Source organism: Podarcis melisellensis (genome assembly GCF_964234715.1).
Source record: "Podarcis melisellensis genome assembly, chromosome: 8".
NCBI lineage: Eukaryota > Metazoa > Chordata > Lepidosauria > Squamata > Lacertidae > Podarcis > Podarcis melisellensis.
In genome coordinates, this window is record NC_138540.1 from 73,108,495 (window position 1) to 73,125,741 (window position 17,247).

Genomic DNA, 17,247 nt, shown 5'->3' on the forward strand with positions numbered 1-17,247 from the left:
TGAAACATGATACATACCGTTACATCAGATTCAAAACACGCTCCCCCCACCCCCAAAAAAGTCATGGGAGCTCTAGTTTACCCATCGCAGAGCTACAATTTCCCAGCATCCTTAACAAATTACAATTCCCAGGATTCCTTGGGGCGATGGGCCAATGGACCACCTTAATAAATTTTGGCGGACCACTTAATAAATTTTATTGCAGTTGTAGCAATTGTGATATGCTGTAGGATCCCTTAATTGTATTTTTCTTTGCTTCTTTTACTTCCATAGTATTCAAAGTGTAATACAATAAAATACAGTATTATAATTAATGATTGTTGGCATCTATCTGTCTCAAGAGGACATGGAGTGTGCCTCTCCACTCCATTGTCCCTCCCTGGGGGTCACTTTGTGTATATGGAGGTCCTGGGCTGCCCAAATTATAAGACACCACCATGCAGCCTCACCGATGTGGTCCAAAGGAAAGACAAGCAATACATCTGGCACCAGCTGGGTTGCAGGAGTTGCTGGAAGGAAGTGTGCAAGACACTATCCAACTGTCTCAGGGACTCCACTCCTGATTTGTGTTGAGTTTACTCCCTAGCCTTTCCTTCTTCTGTAGATATCCCTCAAGGCAGTGGAGGTTTAGGACCAGAGATTTCTTTCTCCTAGATGGGCTACCTTCCCAGGTTGATGAGCCCCATCTACCCCTCACTTCACTGTACAGCTAATCCAGAAACCACCTTTGTGGCCGTTGGACCCACTATTGATATTTTCTGCTCAATCTGCTGGTGCCTGTCTTCGCCTGTAGCAGAAATCCCTAACTCACTGAGGGTAGCGGACATCACTCATCCAGGTTAACTCAATCTCTTACCTCCGCACAATTAACTGTGCTGATATACCTATAGATTCAAAGATTTTAAATCACTGACTCATCTAAAGAACATAACCATAAAATCAGATGCAAATTATACAACTCCCTTTCCTCCTCTGGAATTAATCATCTGTGTCACGTATAAATTTAACTATATATCTGTCTTAATCTCTTAGCTGTTCTGCATTTTTTGTTTTCCCACTGTCTATGCGACATTCTGTGGTGTGTAATAACCAAGTAGGACTTTCATCAGGGGCTGGGTACAGAGCAGAGGGAAGAGACTGCCAAAACAAATGGGTGACTTAGCTCTTGCATGCAGCCAGCGCAGGAGTGGGGGAAAGAGAAGGGGGAAAGGCAGTGGATCACCCAGCTGCCTGCTTTTCAGAGGAGATTCAAGTGCAGGTGGGGGAAGTCTTTGGCCACACACACACACACACACTCAGTTACTGATTACCTGGTTCTCTGCACCACCACCCTGAACTGGATTGGGACAGCGGGGCGGAGGGGGGGGGAGAGATCAGGCCAGGAATGGGCAAGAGAGCAGCCACTCTCACCATCGCCCCTTTTCCATCCCTGCCCAATAAGAAAATACACAAAGGCATCTGAGTTCATCCTCAAAGACACATTGCAGCTCTTCTCTCTCAGAGGCAGGGTAGAATGGTGGAGGCCCTTCCCTGTCCCCTGCTCATAGCTGTCAACTTTCCCCTTTTAAAAAGGGAAATTCCCTTATTCCGAATAGGATTCCTCGCAATAAAAGGGAAAAGTTGACAGCCATGTCCCTGCTTGAAATCTCGACCTGCCATTCTTTGCTGCAGCAGGGGAGGCCACATTTTCCTAGCTGAACACAGTATGCTGGGAGGCAGCTGGCTGCATAAAATACTGCACATTTGCAGCATAAAATACTGGCTGGTAGCTGGTAGATTTTTTAATTAAACTTTTATTAACTCTATTTATTCCAATATATTTTAAGACCATCTCTTGATGCAAGTAAGGTAGCTAACAACAACAAGAAAGCAAGGTAAGTTTACCTTTACATTTTACCTTATAATTTGTTATTCGTTTCTTCAAACCTTTTCACAATAACCTTCAAATCAATGGGAAGAGCACCATCTTGTCCTCAGGCACCATAAGATGCTGCCTTATACTCAAGCCGTTGGTCCATCTAACTCAATGCTGGCTACACTGGCTGGCAGTGGCTGGCTGGAGACAGATGCTTGGGGTTGAACCTGAGCCCTTCTGCATGCAAAGCAGATGTTCTGCCACGGAGCTATGATGACTAAATGTTAAAGAAAAAATTCCCCGGCTCACTTGGATTACCAAACAAAGACACCAGCCAAGAATATAGGAGCAAAACAGCAGCCTGTAGGCCTGATCTTTATTCAAGGAACTGTTGCAACAGGACTTCAAACTACCACATGGAAGAAGCAGAAAGAAGAATGACTCCCCTTTTTATAAGTTTCCCATTTTACCCATAACACCCTTAGCAAAAACATCATACATTTTGTCATAACTATGTCATAAACTGGGAAGGGTCTTCTGGCAGAAACCTGAATATAAGGTTTGCCCCCTCTCCCTTCCTTCACCTCCACCTCACACACACTAGGTAAAAGAAAGGTAAGTATTTACATGTTCCTGTTTCCCAGACAAGTTAAGCACACCCTTTCCTCTTGACCGAGACCCCAATCCATTGAGGCTGGGTTTGCTATTGTGGTTGGGATGACTACCAGATTATCACCCAGGCAGTGGGGCTGCTGTGTACATGGTCTCACGCTTCAGGGATTACGACTGCCCCTAGCTCTCTCCCAAGCTTCTCTTCTGGTAGCCATTTTCCTTCTGATTAGAATGTTGGAATGGTGTAAATCCATCACTGGAGTGATTTTACATGACTTCCTAAAGTTTTCCCACATAGATGCATTTATCAGTTTGCTACATTTGGTAATGTTCAGTGGAAGCTCTTTGTCTTTGCCTCGTAGTGTGGAATGCCAAGGCTTGGGGGGGGGGTCCACCCCCCTTCCAATTTCCGGTAACCCTAAGCAGGAAGATGTCTCGGGACAGCCCTCGATGAGGCCCTCATCCATATGTCCATCATGTTCACATTAAATGTGGTGAGTTGCAGGATCGTAAAGGTAAAGGGATCCCTGACCGACTCTGGGGTTGCGGCGCTCATCTCGCTTTATTGCCTGAGGGAGCCGGCATACAGCTTCCGGGTCATGTGGCATGACTAAGCCGCTTCTGGCGAACCAGAACAGCGCACAGAAACGCCATTTACCTTCCCGCCAGAGCGGTACCTATTTATCTACTTGCATTTTGACGTGCTTTTGAACTGCTAGGTTGGCAGGAGCAGGGACTGAGCAACAGGAGCTCACCCCGTCGCAGGGATTCAAACCGCCGACTTCTGATCAGCAAGTCCAAGGCTCAAAGGAGTAGATAGGAGAGGGGCAAGTGGGCCCTCACATCAGTGCCATTTTTGAAGTTTGGGTTGAGGCCTGTCCATTTTGGATAAATAAAGATGGCGGGCGGCCCCTAAGGATGTTAGCTGAACTGAAAACCTTCCACCCACCACTGCAATAGCCTCTGGGGAACTGGTGAGGAACGGCATCACAGCCAGACTGGGCTGGCTAGGAGCCCTTCTGAGCCGACTGCTGAGGCTGAACCTTATCATTCAAGCGCTGGATAGGAAGCCCCCAGAAGTCAAATTGGCACCCTGGGCTGCCAGTAGTAGCTGCTGATCCTTGTCATGACCCTCCTTGTAACACACATCAGGTAACTCCAGCTTTGCCTAGGATGGAAGGAACGCATTTTGGAACCTGTCAGGATTTTCAGATGCCTCATACAGGATGATTCTTGTCAGACGCTGCCCTCCTTGGATCATGTTTCTGTTTTTTTATCCTCCAAACAAAGCTCATTTCTTGCCTTGTTCCCTTGGCAGCAAATGGCGTTCTCTCTACAGGCATTTTCTTCCAGCTCCATCTGCCTCCTATTGTGTTACACACAAACACACACCCGTGCAGATTAAAAAAATTCCCTCTTGCCCTTAAAGCTGCAGAAGAAATTTCTCCCATCCTTCCCCCTATGAGGGAAACTATAGGCCATCAACAAAACAAAAGAGGAAAAGAGAGGGGGTTTTTTTTAGAGAATCCATTCTTTGGAGATGGAAATGAAAAATGAAGTAAGCTCCTGAACTACATGTTGTAGTGTTGGTGCTGACCTTTAAAGCCCTAAATGGCCTCGGTCCTGTATACCTGAAGGAGCATCTCCACCCCCATCGTTCAGCCTGGACACTGAGATCCAGTGCCGAGGGCCTTCTGGCAGTTCCCTCATTGCGAGAACTGAGGTTACAGGGAACCAGACAGAGGGCCTTCTCGGTAGTGGCGCCCACCCTGTGGAACACCCTCCCTTCAGATGTGAAGGAAATAAGTAGCTATCTTATCTTTAAAAGACATCTGAAGGCAGCCCTGTTCAGGGAAGTTTTTAATATTTAACGCTGTATTGTTTTTAATACTTGATTGGGAGCCTCCCAGAGTGGCTGGGGAAACTCAGCCAGATGGGCGGGGTATAAATAAATTATTATTATTATTATTATTATTATTATTATTATTATTATTATTACTACTACTATACAGCCTAGGACCCTCATACCTATGGGACCACCTCTCCTGGTATGTCCCACGGAGGATATTATTATTATTATTATTATTATTATTATTATTATTATTATTAGTGTTATGAAGTCTAACTATTTATTATAACCTGGGAAGGTGATGTTAACATGCTCCTGAAGCACTGGCAGGGGTAAAAGCAGGGCAGTGTTGGGGCATAGGTTCAAGGGGGAATCTGGCAGATAAAGAATTAAACACTGCTTTTACACACACACACACACACACAGCAAAGCTTCACTTTGTGTCAGATAAAGGAGGGCCACCTGGCCACCCTTAGCACACATCTAGATAAAACAATGCCTCAAAACCATCTCAACGGTAGGCCTTATATAGCAAGGAGCAGCCAGTAAGAAAGAGGTAGGTGTCAGCTGTCGTAAGAGAGTCAGGGTCAGAGAGGGGAATAAAGGAAAATGACCCTACCAATATCAGAATTATAGTGTTCTACCTTAAAAACCCCACAAGAAAATGAACTGTGCCTTGCAGAATGCGTCGTTTTAGAATAAATCATTTTGCTGTGCCTTTTTACCTTCTTTTGCTATCACTGAAATGTATCAGAATGTATGCTGTGTCTTTTTCATGTATCATTTTGCTGTGTCTTTTTTACCTTTTGCTATCACTGAAATGTATAAGAATGTATCTGAATGTATCCTTACTGAAATGTATCTCTTTTTCCATGAATGTACCTTTACAGAAATGTAATGCTGCACTAGGCTGTATTTTTTCTGAATGTATCCAAACTGTAGCTGCCAAAACACTCTCCACCACACTGCCATCTGCTGGGTCTGCAAATAATTCCATAAAGGTAAAGGTAACCCTGCCCATACGGGCCAGTCTTGCCAGACTCTAGGGTTGTGCGCCCATCTCACTTAAGAGGCCGGGGGCCAGCGCTGTCTGCAGACACTTCCGGGTCACGTGGCCAGCGTGACAAGCTGCATCTGGCGAGCCAGCACAGCACACAGAACGCTGTTTACCTTCCCGCTGGTAAACGGTCCCTATTTATCTACTTGCACCCAGGGGTGCTTTCGAACTGCTAGGTTGGCAGGCGCTGGGACCGAGCAGCGGGAGCGCACCCCGTCGCGGGGATTCGAACCACCGACCATACGATCGGCAAGTCCTAGGCGCTGAGGTTTTACCCACAGCGCCACCCGCGTCCCAAAAAATAATTCCATGAATACACACGAATACCGCCTCAAAATAAAGTACAGTGGTATCTCATGTTACATATTTAATTCGTTCCAGAGGTCCGTACTTAACCTGAAACTGTTCTTAACCTGAAGCACCACTTTAGCTAACGGGGCCTCCTGCTGCTGCCGCACCGCCGCTGCACGTTTCTGTTCTCATCCTGAAGCAAAGTTCTTAACCTGAAGCACTATTTCTGGGTTAGCAGAGTCTGTAACCTGAAGCATATGTAACCTGAAGTGTCTGTAACCCGAGGTACCACTGTAGTTTTATTTTCCAATAAGTATGCAAACATCAGACTATCACACCCAAGTTGATAGCAATGCAGAGCAAGATCTCACATTAACATTGAAGCCATTTCCCGAACATCCAGCCTCTGTGATCTGCATGCTGATTATCAGCAAGTATGGAGATTTTTCCTGTAGATAAAGGAAAAGCCATTAAGCAGATCCAGAATAAATGAGAGGAAGCTCAACACATAATATCCCAGCCCGCCAGCAATATTTGACACCTCCCAAAGGTCTTACAACATCTTTCTTACCTTATGTTAATCCCCTCTTCACGCCATTCATGTCACTTCCTGCCATCTCCGCTGTTATTGATCTGTATGGAAACCAAAAGGTATAAGAGTCAAGACAGCTCTTTTGTTCGGGCTCTCACTTCGTTTTATTACGTGAGCGGGGACCCTGTTGCAACAGTTTCGTTTTCTCTGTTCTTTCAATAAAGATCAGATTTTGCTTTTTCTCAAATCCTGGTGCGGTCTGTGTCAATTCCCGACCGGTACGAAGCCTTCTGCAACCGCGCTCCTTCCGAGGTCCCAGTCCTCCTTCTGAGGCAAAGACCCCCTTGGGGGGGAAATTAATTATTTATTTCACAGCCAACCAGAAGAACCCCTTCCATAAAGCAGAGCCAACAGGAAATGTTCTCTCTTATGCTGTTAGTACTGCTTCCTTTCGGCCTTCCTAAACTTGTATATAATTGGTTTCATTCTGGGCTCTGGCAAGAGCGGGATTTTGCACAGGCATTGACTTCCAATTGTGTTAAGCAACACCAAAGCCCACAATTGTCCTAAGCACTGGTATTTTTGGTTAAAAATAAAATAAAAAAGGTGCTAGTACTCATATATTGATAAAAGTACTGTTGGTACAAAAAAGATGCTGGTAATCTGTACCAGTGGTGAGCATCGCCACAAAAAACAGCTCCGGTCCTATGTCTGTAATGATAGTCTTGTAAACAAAAATTGCCCTTTTCCCTTATGGGGTATCCAAGAGCCCATATAGAGTCCTTACATAGGTTCCCTATTGGTAGGAGAGAATAACAGAGGCCAACCAGAGAATATTGAGAAGCAAAGCAGCTAGTAAGCTTGATCTTTATTGATCTGTTGCAACAGGGTGCTCCCCTCACCCACAGGAGAGAGGAGGAACCCAGAAAAATGGCGTGCAAGGCCTTATAAAGACTTTTGAAATTGCCACCCTGTAGATCAAGACCACTCCCAGAAACATCATACATATATCACAGAAGGGATGTAACCTAAGACCACCCCTCAGATACATCATACCTACATTACAGAAAAGGCGGTCTAAACAGAAATTTGAATGTTGTTTTTCTCCTGTCTTTGTTTATCTCCTGTCTGGCAGGTTACTTGACTGGATTGCCTGGGGAGCCTGGCCAATCTTTTGTAATGATACTTAGTTCCTGGGCCAGGTCACAGGCTCACAACCTATTCATACACAGACATACACTTAAGACAGGATTTGTGAAGGAAAAGACAATGGAGAGGCTTTTCCACTTTGACCTTGCAGAGAAAACATTTGCTCAGTTTAGGAATCAAAATGGCTTCAGGTCAGTCTTCCTGTGCTGATCTATGTACGTGCAGTTATGAACATTACCATATATCTAAGACCTCAAAATTCCTATCACAATAGAAACATATCAGCTGGTATACATGTGTGTTCATGTTTGTTCATTTTTTCATTAATACAATTACTGCACAGAGCCAGTCAGCAGCTATGTTCATGTAAAAGGGCCCTGGGGCCTAGTCCTAGGCCTGCCCCACATTGATTGTGCCTGGTCACAATGGAAGGGGTAGCACTGTGGCATAATGAGGACTAGGCAAACAGTGGCCTTTCTGGGACAGGCCTTCAGACTCATAGCCTCCAATATGCTAGTGCTGGGGCAACCTGTGGGCGGTAAGTCAGCTCCATGGGTCTGGAGGCAGAGGCAGAGCTAGTCTGGACAGCAACAGGGCTGAAACACAAGGGGTGGCTGTGAGGGGAGCGAGGGAAAGTGGCAATAGGCTGGGTACCCAGCGTTCTAGCTTGTTTGCCTGGCAGTGGTTTTCTCTGGACCTTGGAGTTTTATATAATGCCCAAGTACAGGGCATGACATAAGGAACCATGATCTGCTCCAAAAAATTAGAAACCTCTGTAATGTTTCCATGTAGGGCGGCCCCCATCTTTGTTTTGAAGGACCAGGACAGTGTCAGTAATTTCTATACAGGCATCCTTGTAGTAGTAGTAGTAGTAGTAGTAGTAGTAGTAGTTATACCATTCACATACGTACCACTTTACAGACTTTCGAAAACAAAACACAGACAGAAGCTTACAATGAAAAATCAGCGATGAGGAAAATGAAAACGCAAGGGAGATAGTTTAAAAATGAAATGTCAGCAAACACATTTACATTCCAATCCTATAGACGAGGGAAGTTGTTGGACTATAATTCCCATCATCCCTGACCATAGGCCACTCTGCCTATGGCCGATGAGAATCAGAGTCCTGCAACATCTGCAAAGCCACAAAAGTTTAGATTTTTGTGTGTGTGTTTTAAGCTTGATTACATCTGGGAATGAGTACTGAGCCAGAGTCCTCATGGAAAAGGTGTCCTTTTAGGGAGCAAAGTGATGGAAGGGGTGGCGGCGGCACCACAGACATGTTCAGGGAAGGGATTTAGGATGCAAAACAGAAACTGAGTGTGTGTGGAGCTAGGGAGGAAACTTCACCAATTTGGGGAAAGTCGAGGGCAGGGATGGGAAGCCTCAGGGTCTTGGACCAGATGTGTCTCTCCAGACTTTTCTTTCTGGCCTTCAGAACTCTCCCCAGCCCACACCCCTTTCTAACCCTGCTGCTTTGCACCCTCCTTGAATGTTTTTGCCTGGCTGGAATGTGTCTTTGATCTCTGACAATGCCTCTTGCTTGTCTGGATACAGCAGGGGTAGTCAACCTTTTTATACCTACCGCCCACTAATGCATCTTTCTTGATGGTAAAATTTCCTTACTGCCCACCAGTGCTCGATGGAAGGAGGATTCAGCTTGTGCTGTAGAACCCCCTACCACCCACCTAGAATCCTGAAATGCCCACTAGTGGGTGGTAGGGACCAGGTTGACAACCCCTGGGATAGAGGCTAGAGGAGAGGAGTACATGTGAGTGTGTGTACAGAGGTGAAAGTCATATTGGTTGCTCTGCTCAGTTTTACCTCTGGCATGTGGTTCCTGGAAAGTTACCTAGAAAGGAACGAAGCCCATGGATTGAAAAGGCTTCCCTGCTCCTGGTTAGGGTTTTGGCTGGATCTGGGAGCAGAACCTCCAGCTCAGGAGTGAAGCCAAATGCATAACCTGACTGTTCCGTGAAGGTAAACAGCTCTGTTCTTCCTCTTCTGAAGCTGGGGAAATGGCTTCTCTTCCTGCGTTTTTCTGAAAGCAAGCAAACAAAACAAAACCATATCCAACCAAGCTATGTTTTGTTTTGTTTTCCTGGAAAGTTAGCAAAAGGAGTTCTCTGCCTAGGTAACAGCAAGGGAGACTGGGTAGAAGTCTTGCTAAGGAAGTGCAAGGGTGACAGAGGTGGATTTTGGGGAACACGACTAGTTCGCCCACACTGGGCATTGAGTTCAGAGGGCACCGCAACAATGACAAGAGGCTGGGGTGGAGGGCACCAAATTTTGGCGTTGCGCAGGGCACCACTGAAATTCAAAAGCCCAAAGTGTGCCCCTGGCTAAGCCTCCCTTTGCTGCATGCACAAGTTGGTTCCTGGGTACATGCATTTCGATGTGGAAAGGGTTTTGCTCCTTGCAGCCGGAAGCTTTCCGAATCTTGAGGCTCAACAGATGTGTGGGCCTATTTAATCCTGATACACTCAAATCCTCCTCCCCCCCATTCCTTTGAACAGATGCAGCCTTAAAGGTGCAAGTCATTCATCACCACTCATCATATCTGCCACAGAGAAGCCTCGCCAAGTCTCTCCTTCCCAAGGGCATGACCTCTCCCCTGCTTGAAAATGGTAGGTGAGGTATTTCTCTAAAATGCTTTTTTTTAAAAACCACTAATGTGGGCCATCAACAGGGAACCAGGCATCCCAGAAGAAGGAAGTAGAGGGCCCTGGGCCCCCTCTGAGACTGGGGGACTGAGGCCCACCTACCCCTATCCCCATCCCTCGATAATCAATCTACAGCTCCTATAATCAAAGTTAATTCATAAGGAACCCCCAAAAAAGCTAATTCAAGGGGGAAGGGTACAGCCTAAGGAGATACTTTGATCATATAAATGAGGAGTTGGGAACCTTAGGCCCAGGGAGTGAATATGACACACACCCCCCCCCCCGGCATCTCTGTTTGGCTCTCAGAACTGTCCCCAGGCCATAACTGGACCTGCTCCATGCTCCCCCCCTCGAGTGCTTTTAATTGCTGGGATGTGTCTTTGATCTGTGGTGATGCCTCAGAGGATGTGTGGGGTAGGGGGAAGTGTATGCAGAAACATCTGGATTTTGTGTGGCTGTAGGCTATTGTACAAAGGCAGGAGTCGCTTCCATTGTCCTGACTCCAGCTTACGCTGGCATGAGACTGCCAATGGAAAATGAAATAAGTTCCCCTGGTGGGAACTGGAGTCCACCAACATTGGGACCATGTTTTCTTCTTTTAGATGCTACAAGTAGTAGTGAAAATGAAGACCTTCCTAGGTTCTATTGATGCTTCTTAAAGTATTGTCAGTCATCTGGAATATATACATCCTTTCAATAAACGGAAAAATGTTGGAGTGTGAGGAGATGAATGGGGAACCTGCAGCCCTCCAGATGTTGATGGACTCCAGGTCCTATCAGCTGCAGCCACCATGCCCAATGGTCGGGGTGGAAATTGTAGTGCATCAACATCAGGAGGGCATCAAGTTCCCCACCTCTGGCTTAGGAGAACATGAACAACAAGTTCTGCAAGCAGGTTTCACTCAGGGGTTGTTTGGGTGGGTTGTTCCTCTTTTAATTTAGTTTCAGCTCTACAGAAATCACTCGAGCCTTCCCAGTGAAAGCAGCGACACCTCCAGCTCTGGCCTGGGCAGCATCATTGAGACCCCCAAACACATCCTCTACTCAGCCTGCAGTTTACCTCACACCTTGGACGACTTGCTGGCCGGGCTGTCAGTTCCGAAGAAAGCCGCTCGCAGGCCCCCGCCAAGCCGCCCTCGACGCAGCAGCAGCCCCAGCGTCCCCGTCGACCTGGACATGAGCGACGGGGAGACCAGCCTCTCCGACAGCGGCTCGGAGTCTCCTGTGTGTGTGGAGCTGCCGCCACAGCCCTTCATCCGCGAGCACACCGTCAGCAGCACCAGCGCTCAGGTGGGTCCTCCTGACACAAAATGGCCTCCTCTGCATTGCTAGGTTACTGTGACTGGAGAGCCGGGTCTCTCTTTGAGCCAAAAGCTGAACTCCTCTCAGTGGCATAGCGTGGGGGTGCAGGGGGGCCGGCCGCACCAGGCGCAACATCTGGGGGTTAGGGTCAGGGGGCGCAAATCCACGGGTTAGGGGGCGCAAATCTACGGGTTAGCGGGTACAAATTACTTGCCTTGCCCCGGGTGCTGACAACCCACGCTACGCCACTGACTCCTCTTCAACTATCCCACCGGGTAAATGGGGGTGCAACATTTGAGCATAGATAGATTACATTTAGTGCACCTCTGAGGAAGCCATATTGTTACATGCACCCCAACCCTATGAGACGTGAGAGGTTTTGGGGGCTCCAGTACTTGTCTAAGTGTCTGTGGAATAAGGTTTGAGGAGAGTGACTGGAGCCTTGTATCATATGGGTGGTTGTTGTTGTTGTTGCTGCTGCTGCTGCTGCTATTTCGATTTATATACTGCCCTTTATCAAAGGGTCCCAGGGTGGTGTACAACATTAAGAACACATTTTATGGAGCATAATAATTAAAACATCGTAAAAAGCATCATAATAGGCAGCATCATAATAAAATCATCACAATAGCAGGCCATTTATATCAGGGATGGGGAACCTGTTACCTTCCATATGCTACTAAACTACAACTCTCATCATCCCTGGCCATTGGCCATGCTAGCTGGAGCTGATGGGATATGGAGTCCAAGAACTTCTGTAGAGACCACAGATTCCCCATCCCTGATTTATACACGTACACAGGTTGAGCATAGGTGGAAAATACAGAGGTCCCAGGTGCAATGCTCCCCATCAGATTTCTAATGGAGCTGCCAGAGCCTTTTCCAGTGCCTTTTACAGAGAGCAATTCAGCCCTCTGTATCCTTTTGTCCATTAATTCTCCATCAGTCACAAAAACATCTGCAGGTTGATCACTTCCTTCTCTTTTAACCCCTCTCCCTGCTTAATGGGGTTGGGGACAATAAGGCTTAGTCATCGCTCTTCATCCTTTTCCTGAGCCATCTTAACTCCCATCGAAACACATCACCTGACTGTCACCGGCTATAAATAGTCTTCTTTCAGGCCTTAAGACGTGTTGCCTCAGGATAAGCCACCCTTGACAGCTCTGCTCACAGAAACCTTAAGGGCGAAAACATCACACAAGGAATCCCAGTGGGTCATCCAGGCCAACTGCCCTCCAAGTGCACAGCAATAGTCTTCAGTTTCAAGTGCCTGGAAATTACTGTGTTTGGAATATAGCTTGTATTGGACATAGTGGCATGGTTTGCACATAAAGCTGAGCTAAACCATGACTGTACAAGAAGGAACGAGTGTGCCATTGGTATTCACAGCAAAAATCACAGCTGCTTCATTCCTCTCCCTGCTGCTGCTGCTTCACTACCAGGAGCTAAACTATGTTTTGGTTTAACATGGAATCTAAAACCAGGCTTGTAGTTTGTCTGCCCCCAAGGCAAACCATGAGTGGTAAGCCAAGAAATTACCACGCAGGTGGCGCTGTGGTCTAAACCACTGAGCCTCTTAGGCTTGCTAATCGGAAGGTCAGCGGTTCAAATCCCCATGAAGGGGTGAGCTCCTGTTGCTCTGTTCCAACTTCTGCCAACCTAGCAGTTCGAAAGCACACCAGTGCAAGTAGATAAATAGGTACCACTGTGGCAGGAAGCTAAATGGCGTTTCCACGCGCTCTGATTTTCATCACTGTGTTTTGTTGCACCAAAAGCGGTCTAGTCATGCTGGCCACATGACCCAGAAAGCTGTCTGTGGACAAACGCTGGCTCCCTTGGCCTGAAAGCGAGATGAGCGCCACAACCCCATAATCTCCTTTGACTGGACTTAACTGTCCTGGGGTCCTTTACCTTTACCTTTTTTTTAAAAGCCAAGAACTAACACTTGGCTGCAGGGTCCAGCATTCAGCCACACACTGCCAAATTCAGGTTGCGCAGTTATAGTTGATTGGGAGGTGTTGTGCAACCAACTCGCTTCCTGGAGAGACCGGACATCTTGTGCTAAGAGAAATGTTGGGGAAATGCACTGGAAAGTGTGGAGCAGCACTCACTAACCTCCCTACAAACAAGTCAGGGTAAATGTTCAATAGACAGGCTGCCTGGAAGCACCCCCAGTATTTTCTGCTATATCAGAGAAGATTCTAAGGCTACCTCTTGGTGTATGTCCCTTAAGGGCAGTGGAGGCTGGTTGCTGTTGTTTAGTCGTTTAGTCACGTCCAACTCTTTGTGACCCCATGGACCAGAGCATGCCAGGCACTCCTGTCTTCCACTGCCTCCCGCAGTTTGGCCAAACTCATGCTGGTCCAACCATCTCATCCTCTGTCGTCCCCTTCTCCTTGTGCCCTCAATCTTTCCCAACATCAGGGTCTTTTCCAGGGAGTCTTCTCTTCTCATGAGGTGGCCAAAGTATTGGAGCCTCAGCTTCACGATCTGTCCTTCCAGTGAGCACTCAGGGCTGATTTCCTTAAGAATGGATACGTTTGATATGGTTAGGAGGCTGGTACATTAGGGTAAAGAGATCACTGCCCAGCCAACCTCCATCTGTCTTCAACCAGCCACCACCTGTCCACCATCTTCCTTACAACCAGCCCCAGGGGTGGCCCTGAATGCCAGCTTCCTCCTCCTTACTTCCTGCAGAACTCAACAGGGTAGAGGATGGGGGACAAAACTAGAATCAGTTAGATTTGCTCTGGCTCCACTTACTACTGGTCTCCTTGTTTTCTGTCCCATAAATCCCAATGGGCACCAGCCACCACGGTTCCTCCCTGCACCAGTGGAAGGACCCCTTTAGCACCCACTTCCCTGAAGATGTCAGGATCAAGTGAAAGAGCTCGTCTCCTAGCTTTCTGCATGATGCCCATTTTCTCTCCTCCATAGGTTTCTTGGTCAGGCCCACGCAACGGGGAGTTGATTTCCTTCTATGAGCTGCAACTGCAGGAGGCCAGGCTGGATGGTCAAGGCAAGAACATCCATTGGTTTTGCTCGCAGACAGAAGAGCACCTGGAGAATCTGACTCCTGGCACTACGTACTTGCTGCGCGTGAGGTCTCTCAACGTGGCAGGTGCTGGGAAGTGGAGTGCACCCTGTAAGGTGAGCACAGTCCTCCTGGTGGGGAGGCGGGTGCACATACCATAGAGTTGGACATCCAAAGAATGTAGGAAGGCACACCCGTTGCACTTTCACCCAAAGACCAATTCAGGGATGCTGACCCTGGTAGAAATGTCAGAACCATTGATAACTGCAAAAAGGCACATCAGAGCTAAAATGAAATAGAGAGTAAATTGAAGAATTGTTCATATTTGTAGCATTTTGATTTTTTAAAAAAATTAAATATGCAGGAGGTACGGTAACAAGTGCTTTTTAAGACACAAACAGACAGACAGACAGAGAAACCTGCAGGCTTTTGGTGAATAAAGCACTGTCGATGAATTATATGCCAGTTTTAACCTTTGGCACTCTGTTTTGCAAAGCCCTAAGCCAATCCACGTTTTTAACTGTAGTTAGGGGAATCCTGTAAATACACAAATATTAGAAGTACATAATAGAAATACATAAATATTAGAAGTACATGGATTCACTTCTTTGCAGTCAAATCTGAACTACAGTGATTTGCTCAAGAAGCCCTCCAGCCCTGCTCCAACGTATTTACAGTAGATGCAATCCCCAAAATGTAACTGCTGCAGAAGTTGTGGGCTGACTATTGTTGTGACTATTTCAGCAGTCACCTATAAAATGGCAGGATTGACGCTAACTACCCCAGCAACCCTTTTACTCTAACCCCAAACTAATAAAGCAACAACATTCATGCATCTCCAGGAGATTTTTTTTAATATTACGTTTTTATCCTGCCTTTCTTCCCAGGAGTTCAAGGTGGAATGCATGGAGAACTTAGCTGAACTTTGCTGCTTTTGAAACTAAAGTCGCAACTAGTTTTTCACATTGGTTTCAATTGGAATTAAGTGCAACTAAGTAACTTAGCCTGGACCCAAATCATAGTCCTCTTCCCCACTTCGCCATCTCCATATTTTACCCTCACAACCAGTTTGGTTAAGCTGAGAGGTAATGGCTCTAAGTCTCCTCGTGAGTTCCACAGCTGGACCTGGGGTTTCCCCAGTCCTAATTTAATACTCTAACCAGTACACCTCACTGCCTCTGAGGGAAATTGGCTTTACCAGACATTATGTGCATGGTCATGTTTCAAGATGCAAGCAAATCCACTTTTGATGTAGAAAACACCCTTGCAAGATGGGATGCTAACCGTTGCAACTTTATTATTATTTTATTTATTTATTTATTTATTTATTTATTTATACCCCACCCAGCTGACTGGGTCCCCCCAGCCACCCTGGGTGGCTTCCAACAAAACACTAAAATACAATAACCTATTAAACATTAAAAGCTTCCCTAAACAGGGCTCCCTTTAGATGTCTTCTAAAAGTTTGGTAGTTATTTTTCTCTTTGACATCTGGTGGGAGGGCGTTCCACAGGGTGGGCGCCACTACCGAGAAGGCCCTCTGCCTGGTTCCCTGTAACTTGGCCTTTCGCAGTGAGAGAACCACCAGCAGGCCCTCGGGACTTACATCAGTGTCTGGGCAGAACGATGGAGGTGGAGATGCTCCTTCAGGTATACTGGACTAAGGCTGTTTAGGGCTTTGAAGGTCAGCACCAACATTAAATTGTGCCGGAAACATATTGGGAGCCAGTGTAGGTCTTTCAAGACCGGTGTTATATGGTCTCGGTGGCTGCTCCCAGTCACCAGTCTAGCTGCCGCATTCTGGATTAGTTGTAGTTTCCGGGTCACCTTCAAAGGTAGCCCCACATAGAGCACATTGCAGTAGTCCAAGCAGGAGATAACCAGAGCATGCACCACTTTGGCGAGACAGTCCACAGGCAGGTAGGTTCTCAGCCTGAATACTAGATGGAGCTGATAAACAGCTGCCCTGGACACAGAATTGACCTGTGCCTCCATGGATAGCTGAGTCCAGAATGAGTCCCAGGCTGCGCACCTGGTTCCTCAGGGGCACAGTTACCCCATTCAGGACCAAGGAATCCTCCACACCTGCCCGCCTCCTGTCCCCCCAAAACAGTACTTCTATCTTGTCAGGATTCAACCTTAATCTTTAGCAGGTTTCTAGCGTGTTGTTTTGCATTTCGCTGCCTCCCTGTAACAAGCTCTTCCCCTTTGTTTCTTCCAGTTTGGCACAATGCCTTCTGTGGCAGGAATGCCTCTGGACCCGGCTCCTGTCACTGTCACCGTGCGGCGGTGCAGGAAGCCCCAGAAGAAGACGATCTTTATCCCTGCCCCCTAAGAGGACTGACAACATGGAAGTAAAGGATGGCACCTTCCTCTTGCCCTTGCATCAGTTATTCCACATCTCATAAGTTCTGTTTGTTGCCTTGGCAAATCATCTGCTCACAAAAATAACTTCTAGCCAGGCGAAGAAGGTCAGGGGCTGGGGTGGCGGGAACCGGGCATACACGGATGTCACAGTTCACAGGTGCATTTGCAACCATTTTGCTGCATATGGTGGGAATCTGATACATAAGAGCAAGAGAAGAGGCTGAAATCATGTGACTGCAGCCTTCTACCCTGCTCTTTACTGCCCCCTTTTGCCCAGGTTCTGTAATGGCAGCCTCTTTGCCTGCTCTCTGCTGCCCCTCTTGACCAGGTTGCCAAGAGGCAGCAGAAGGAAACAGGGATTAAACCCTGCTGTTACACAGCATGGACAATAGTAGGCAGCAGAGAGCAGAGAAAAGAGGCAGCAGTTACACAACTTGGCAAACAGGGAGCACAGCAGAGAACAAGGGACAGGCTACAGTTGCAGTACCTGCCCAAGAGGGGGCAGCAGAGAGCAAGGAAAGAGGCTGCAGTAACAC

The 17,247-nt window shown here is 47.1% G+C and overlaps 1 protein-coding gene across 1 annotated transcript; it reads left to right on the top strand.

Moving 5' to 3' along the window:
- The first annotated feature begins 7,760 nt into the window (after positions 1 to 7,760).
- Positions 7,761 to 16,714, top strand: FNDC8 (fibronectin type III domain containing 8). Its single transcript, XM_081922938.1, has 5 exons — positions 7,761 to 7,883; positions 9,862 to 9,972; positions 10,951 to 11,298; positions 14,248 to 14,460; positions 16,566 to 16,714. The coding sequence occupies exons 2-5, from the start codon at positions 9,970 to 9,972 to the stop codon at positions 16,677 to 16,679; spliced, it is 678 nt and encodes a 225-aa protein (XP_081779064.1). The 5' UTR covers positions 7,761 to 7,883; positions 9,862 to 9,969; the 3' UTR covers positions 16,680 to 16,714.
- The last annotated feature ends 533 nt before the right edge of the window (positions 16,715 to 17,247 follow it).

What these genes read in the sequence shown, in the direction of transcription:
- FNDC8 (XM_081922938.1), top strand. An exon ending in TCAGCAGCACCAGCGCTCAG is followed by an intron (nt 11,299 to 14,247) that starts GTGGGTCCTCCT and finishes TCTCCTCCATAG; the next exon opens with GTTTCTTGGTCAGGCCCACG. An exon ending in AGTGGAGTGCACCCTGTAAG is followed by an intron (nt 14,461 to 16,565) that starts GTGAGCACAGTC and finishes TGTTTCTTCCAG; the next exon opens with TTTGGCACAATGCCTTCTGT.